This window comes from Gnatocerus cornutus, chromosome 8, assembly GCF_029298725.1.
Source record: "Gnatocerus cornutus isolate USDA-ARS CGAHR chromosome 8, icGnaCorn1.1, whole genome shotgun sequence".
Taxonomy (NCBI): Eukaryota; Metazoa; Arthropoda; class Insecta; order Coleoptera; family Tenebrionidae; genus Gnatocerus; species Gnatocerus cornutus.
In genome coordinates this window covers 9,427,130-9,432,826 of record NC_142240.1, presented here as the reverse complement: position 1 = coordinate 9,432,826, position 5,697 = coordinate 9,427,130, and the positions used below count along the sequence as shown (strand labels likewise).

General features: G+C 35.5%; 2 protein-coding genes across 5 annotated transcripts; both read left to right on the top strand.

The window, feature by feature from the left end:
• Positions 1-1,757: 1,757 nt before the first annotated feature.
• On the top strand, positions 1,758-2,925 carry LOC148169568 (uncharacterized). The gene is made up of 3 exons (XM_088043630.1): positions 1,758-1,872; positions 1,927-2,248; positions 2,817-2,925. The coding sequence occupies exons 1-3, from the start codon at positions 1,863-1,865 to the stop codon at positions 2,866-2,868; spliced, it is 384 nt and encodes a 127-aa protein (XP_087899756.1). The 5' UTR covers positions 1,758-1,862; the 3' UTR covers positions 2,869-2,925.
• Positions 2,926-2,989: 64 nt separating this feature from the next.
• On the top strand, positions 2,990-5,691 carry ZnT49B (solute carrier family 30 member 9). Of its 4 annotated transcripts, XM_088043626.1 has the most exons (11): positions 2,990-3,108; positions 3,163-3,355; positions 3,407-3,802; positions 3,848-4,132; positions 4,178-4,304; positions 4,352-4,490; positions 4,535-4,802; positions 4,847-5,057; positions 5,104-5,296; positions 5,341-5,454; positions 5,504-5,691. In XM_088043626.1, the coding sequence occupies exons 2-11, from the start codon at positions 3,268-3,270 to the stop codon at positions 5,546-5,548; spliced, it is 1,866 nt and encodes a 621-aa protein (XP_087899752.1). In that variant the 5' UTR covers positions 2,990-3,108; positions 3,163-3,267; the 3' UTR covers positions 5,549-5,691. The 4 variants fall into 4 exon arrangements, with proteins under 4 accessions (XP_087899752.1, XP_087899755.1, XP_087899754.1 ...); XM_088043629.1 differs by having other exon boundaries at positions 2,990-3,355; positions 3,407-3,517; XM_088043628.1 differs by having other exon boundaries at positions 2,990-3,355; positions 3,407-3,799.
• The last annotated feature ends 6 nt before the right edge of the window (positions 5,692-5,697 follow it).

Genomic DNA, 5,697 nt, shown 5'->3' with positions numbered 1-5,697 from the left:
GAGGCTTTTTGTTTATCATCAATAAATTAATTCCCCTTGACCTGTTGGCAACAACAAAGTGACAAATTCAATTCGAAATTTTCTTATGTAAGAAACGCTGTAGATTTTTGTTCCTACAACCCGAATTGATTAAAAAAAATCCAAGACATTTTAAATTTTGTTCAGATTTCAGCAATCATGAAACTTTTTGAATTGGCTTCAGTCTTCAGATCAAGACGAAACTCACCTCACAGCATCATTTTACTATAGTTCCTAGCTATATGTAAGATTTTCCGAGAAAAATTAACTTGAAATTCCCAAAAAAAGTGCGTGCTGGTTAAGCTAAGACTTACATAATGTCCCAGAACGCTCACACTTCCTTTTAATGGGAAATTCTTCATCACAATCTGAGTGGATTGCCTTATCGCACAATGTTCGGGCATTTATAGTATTCAACTTTGCATTTAAAGTTGATTATTCGCAGCGCATCTTTGTGTAATTTAAAAGGAAAAATTTTCGTAGATAGAGTAATCAAATGCTATCTACCGATTTATGGGCTGTGATTGGCCAACTTAAAGTGCTTGTAACTCAAAATCTGTAAGGGCCTGAACATTGTGATGGAGAATTCCCCATTAAAAGGAAGTGCGAGCGTTCTGGGACATTCTGTATATATGGCAAAGACCACATGCATTCTAACTTTATACCTATTGTTTTATAACCAATATTAATAAAACAACAACCAATCAGACTTCAGATTCTTTTTTTTGGGTCCAAATTGATCAAGAAGGTATTTTTTGAAAATTTCTAAAAAGAATCAGTAATAATTGGTGTAGCATGGAATTGGAATCAATTTCTATTTTTTTTTAAACTGGGACAGCAATTTAAAAAACCAAACCTGCTGCCAACTTCCTTCATTTACATAAGCTGTAATAGATTTTTTTCCGCCTCTACTTCAAAATCACCCCCTGTATACAGTAGAGTCTCGATAATCCGGCACTCCACTAGACCGGCACATCCAATAATCCGACACTAAAACCATTCCGCTCGACACTCGCTAATCCGGTACTTCATCAGACCAGTACGTCCAGTAATCCGGCACTAAAACAATTCACCTATTTATTCCTGCAGAAGCTTTTTGTTATCCTTGAGTAAATGTATAATTTGGGTTGAAGAAAATTGTGTGTCTGCTAAGGAAATTATGATTCTAAGAAATCTTCGTGAAAAAGCTTTCAAACAAGAATTGATAAATAATATACAAAAGCCGATTTCTGATTTTTTTCAAAAACAATAATTTCGTAAGTGCGTTTCTTTGTTTACATTTTTAATAAACTTATATTTGTTCCTATTGCGTTCATTTAATTTGTGATCACCTACCAACGTCCACTAATTCGGCATTTCCACTAATCCGGCACTCCCCGGATTAGCGAAACTCTACTGTACTACGAAATTTAAAAAATATACAAGGTCTTTTTGAAATGTGTGTACAAAAAGAGTGTAGAAATTCCTTGTCACAGGTTGAGGCTATTAAGAGAAAAAAGTTATACTAAAAGTGAGACAAAATTACACAAAAATTTCAATAAATTTGCTTGTGCGCCACGGATTTAAAACTTAACAAAACCGATTTTGTGCTTGCCTAGGAAACAAATCATTGCAGGTGCGTTTTTTGCCAATAGTGTAGAAAGTATAACATCCTGTATACAATATTAATTAACATTAACTTAAATTACATGATACAACTCGCACCTCTATACGATACCTTCAAACAAGTATTTAAGATTTTAACTTGTTGGCAACACTGACTGTCAACTGTCAGATCACAAGTCGGCCCCATTTCTTGCATAGGTTAGGTTATTGGAATCACAGAATTGGAATTTACAATCAAAATGACAAAAGGTATGGTACCTAGATCGTAAAAAAGCGAAAATAACTTTCTTTTTTTATTTGCAGATAAGATAGACGTACTACTAAAAGAGTGGGTGAATTTACAAGAGTGTCGTTCGGAAAAGATGAAACAGCAAATTCGCGTTAAAGTTGGGAATGAGCAGTTTTATGCAAGACTAACAGTAACAAATGACATAATTATTATCGAACCAGCAGATGCAGACAAATCAATTATGGGCTTTAGGGAAAGACATTTGAATGGATGCAAAGAAGTGATACCACATGGGCTGAAACTTGTACAACGATTTGCAAAGCCACCAGTTAAACTTTTTTTTAGGACAGCCAAACAAAGGGAAAGAGCCTTGAAAAGAATTAGGGATCTAATAGGGTTTGGAGACATTTTAACCTGTTTTTTATTTTCAATATAAAGGCGGATTTTGAAATAGAGGCGGAAAAAAATTATTACAGCTTATTGTAAATGAAGGAAGTTGGCAGGTTTCGTTTTATAAATTGCTGTCTCAGTTTTAAGAAAACAATAAAAGAAATTAATTCCAATTTTCATGCTTCGCCAATGATTACTAAGGTTACTAGGGTTACTATGCATAGATTAACGAACAAAATGCTCTGCGTTGTTGTTAAGGTTATATCAGTGGCGCCGGGTAAGGTCAGGATTTTGGAAAATTTACCTTCACCTTAAAATTAATAAAAATCACAAAAAGCCTCTTCTACGTATTTCCGTAAAGCCGTGATTTTTTTCCCGCTTCTATTTCAAAATCACCCTGTAGGTACTTTTACTTTAAAGGCATCTATGCAAATAGTTGAAATCAAAATTTAAAGTTTCGCTGTGGTTTTGTTTGCTAACTGTAATGGTTAGATACTGTTACTATTTTTTTTTGAGTGCAACCTCTGTTTTGGAGTTTGGATTATTTTGTAATGAAATATTGATTTTTTTACAGATGTGAATCAACCTCAAATTCGAGTTCATCTACCGTTCATGATTCAGATTAAGTTTAGTTCAAATAGATTTTTTATATTAATTAAATAAAATTTTTTAGCAAACCCCAATTTTAGAGAAGTATTATATTACCCAGAGTTTTTCTTCTGAGATCCAGAACTGTTTTTTTTTTGTTTTGACGGTAGTGCGTCATAAGAATCCTGCGCACGTCATTTTGACAATAGTTCGTATTTGTCAGAAAAAAAACCGTCAAAGAAACGGTGCAAATAGAAATACTGTGAATCGACAGAATTGTGCTGCAAAGTCATAATTCTGCAGCTGGCAGTATTTTCACTGACATTTTCTAGACCGCACAAAAACAACTTGTCATCGAAGTTTGGTTATGTTCATCTGTCAAACATTCCGGATTTGAATACATTTCTCGTATAACTTATAACACAGAACCTTTTAAAATGTTACCCAGATGTTACTTCTTGGCCAAACAAGTCTGTCAAAAAGTTGCAGTCCCGGGGACTGACAAGCATTGTTTGTTAACCATAAGTGAGGTTATCTTGTTGAACCAAATATTACAAATAATCGCTTAAATTTCAGATGTGGCAGCTCGACAGCTGTATTTGTTTCATAGAAATACCCAGCTAGTTACGCAATCAAGTTCAAGAACGTTTGTATGGACTTCAAATTTATGTAAAAAGAAAGATACAGGTAAACCTGAAGAAGGCACAGCATCTACTAAACTTGTAGAAAACAAAGCTACAGACTCCAAATCTAACAATGTAGAAGTAGAAACTCCAGTACTTAAAATCTTAGCGCCAGAGATCAAAGCAGATACTAATACTAAACCAAAAGACAAAGTAGTATTAGATAATGTGGTGGAGCAGAGTTTAGAGCAAGTAGAGAAAGCAAAACCAATTTTGTCATCTGAACCCATTAAAAAGTTAAAAGAAAAGATCATTGGTAAAAGTCCAGACACCAAAGATGACACAGGTGGTGAAAATCAATCATTCTGACTGTATAAAATAATTCTTGTTTCAGTTAAAGCACAAGTAAAGAAACGAAAACGCGTCGATTTGACAGCACAGTCATTAGAGAGGAACTTTATAACTCCTGTTAGAGCCATGTCTGATTTTCTTTTAAAACCATCAGATTTAGAGTCGCTACCTAAAACCAAACGACGTTCACCTTATGAAAATGAGCCTCCAATTACCGTGTATTGGCGCAAAGACGTGGAAGCTAAAGCTTTAAACATATGGGGGTCAAAGGAAAATATACAGAAAGAACTGATCAAAAGAGATATTGAAAGAAAGAAGTATCAACAAAGTGGGTGTTTGTTCAGTCATTAAATGAAATAACTTATTCTTTTAGATATTTTCACAATGAAACGACGTCTTCGGGATTATCGAAGAGAACTGGGGAAAACTAGTAGCAATATAGAAATGGATGGAGGGATTATGGGGAGATCTGGCAAAGTGGTATTAACTGCTATAGTCATGTAATACTCGAACCTTTCTTTCCTAGTCTTAATCTCGATTTTTGTAGTAATGGAACAAACTGTTTATTCAAATTGTTTGCTTGGTTGTACACAGGATCTCATAGCATGTTCTCAGAGTGTATACACTCCTTAGCCGACACTATAAATCAGTTGATTTTAGCTTATGGTATTCATAAATCTGTCCAAGTAAGTCCAAGTAAGAAATTTTCCCAAATAAGCCTCAACTTTAGGTAGCTGACGCTTATCATCCGTATGGATACACAAATATGAAGTATGTAGCCTCCCTTATATCAGGCGTTGGAATATTCTGCGTGGGCACGGGACTTTCGTTCTACCATGGAGTCTCCGGCCTTTTGAAACCCGATCCAGTTGATGACTTTTTCTGGGCATTTTGCATCCTCGGCGGTTCTTTAGTATCGGAAGGCGCGACATGGCTCGTCGCGTACAATTCAATCCGTCGAGGCGCCAGCAATATGAACGTCTCAGTAAAAGACTACAGTAAGGCCCCCCATAGAAAATACCAGTTTAAGTCCTCATTTCAGTTCTGCGCTCGCAAGATCCAAGCGTCAACGTCGTTTTACTTGAAGATTTTGCTGCTGTCGTCGGCGTTATAGTAGCCGGAGGCTGCATGGGTCTCTCCTCTCTTACAAATAGTTCAATACCAGATTCTATTGGATGTCTCCTCATTGGGTGCATATTAGGTTCAGTCGCTTCGTTTATTATTTACACGAACGTTGCCGCTCTTGTTGGCCGGTAATATTTCCACCTAAACAAACCCGTTTTTTATCACCACTTTTAGTTCGATACCGGAAGAAAACTTGGATAGAATCAACGCGGAACTTGAAAGCGATATTATGGTTCGGGCTATTCATGACGTCAAAGGTATCGATATGGGTAACTACCTCGTGAGGTACAAAGCGGAGTTGGATTTCGATGGGCGTGAATTATCGCGGTCTTATTTGGATAAACAAGATTTGAATGAATTGCTTATGGTAAGAATATAAAAGTACTTAAATGGAATTGAGTTTTCTTGTAGGCGGCCAAGAGTCTGGAAAACATCGATCAATTTGAAGAATTCATGCTGAAACATGGCGAAAATATCGTTGATATGATGGGTGGAGAGATTGATAGGATTGAAATGAAACTAAGGGTATTTCGTCTTGTTTTGGTGACAACGCTCTTATTATTGTCTGTTTCAGAAAAAGTATCCGGAGATTAGACATTGTGATCTAGAAATTCTATAAAGAAATTTTATGCTGTATACAGATAAAAACAGTATTTATTAATAAACCAAAACTGTACTTTCTAGATAATTTATTTTAAGCTTTACCGCTACGTAAACTTTTTTAATGTTCACGATAATTAAATAAAGCTCGAGTTACACGTTTATTGT

Bases quoted from the DNA above. Each gene is read 5' to 3' on its own strand.
- ZnT49B (XM_088043626.1), top strand. From the start codon at position 3,268: ATGTTACCCAGATGTTACTTCTTGGCCAAACAAGTCTGTCAAAAAGTT. The intron at 3,803-3,847 runs GTGAAAATCAAT...TTCTTGTTTCAG, and splicing joins CACCAAAGATGACACAGGTG to TTAAAGCACAAGTAAAGAAA. The intron at 5,455-5,503 runs GTATTTCGTCTT...TGTCTGTTTCAG, and splicing joins GGATTGAAATGAAACTAAGG to AAAAAGTATCCGGAGATTAG.
- LOC148169568 (XM_088043630.1), top strand. The intron at 2,249-2,816 runs GTTTGGAGACAT...ATTTTTTTACAG, and splicing joins AGAATTAGGGATCTAATAGG to ATGTGAATCAACCTCAAATT.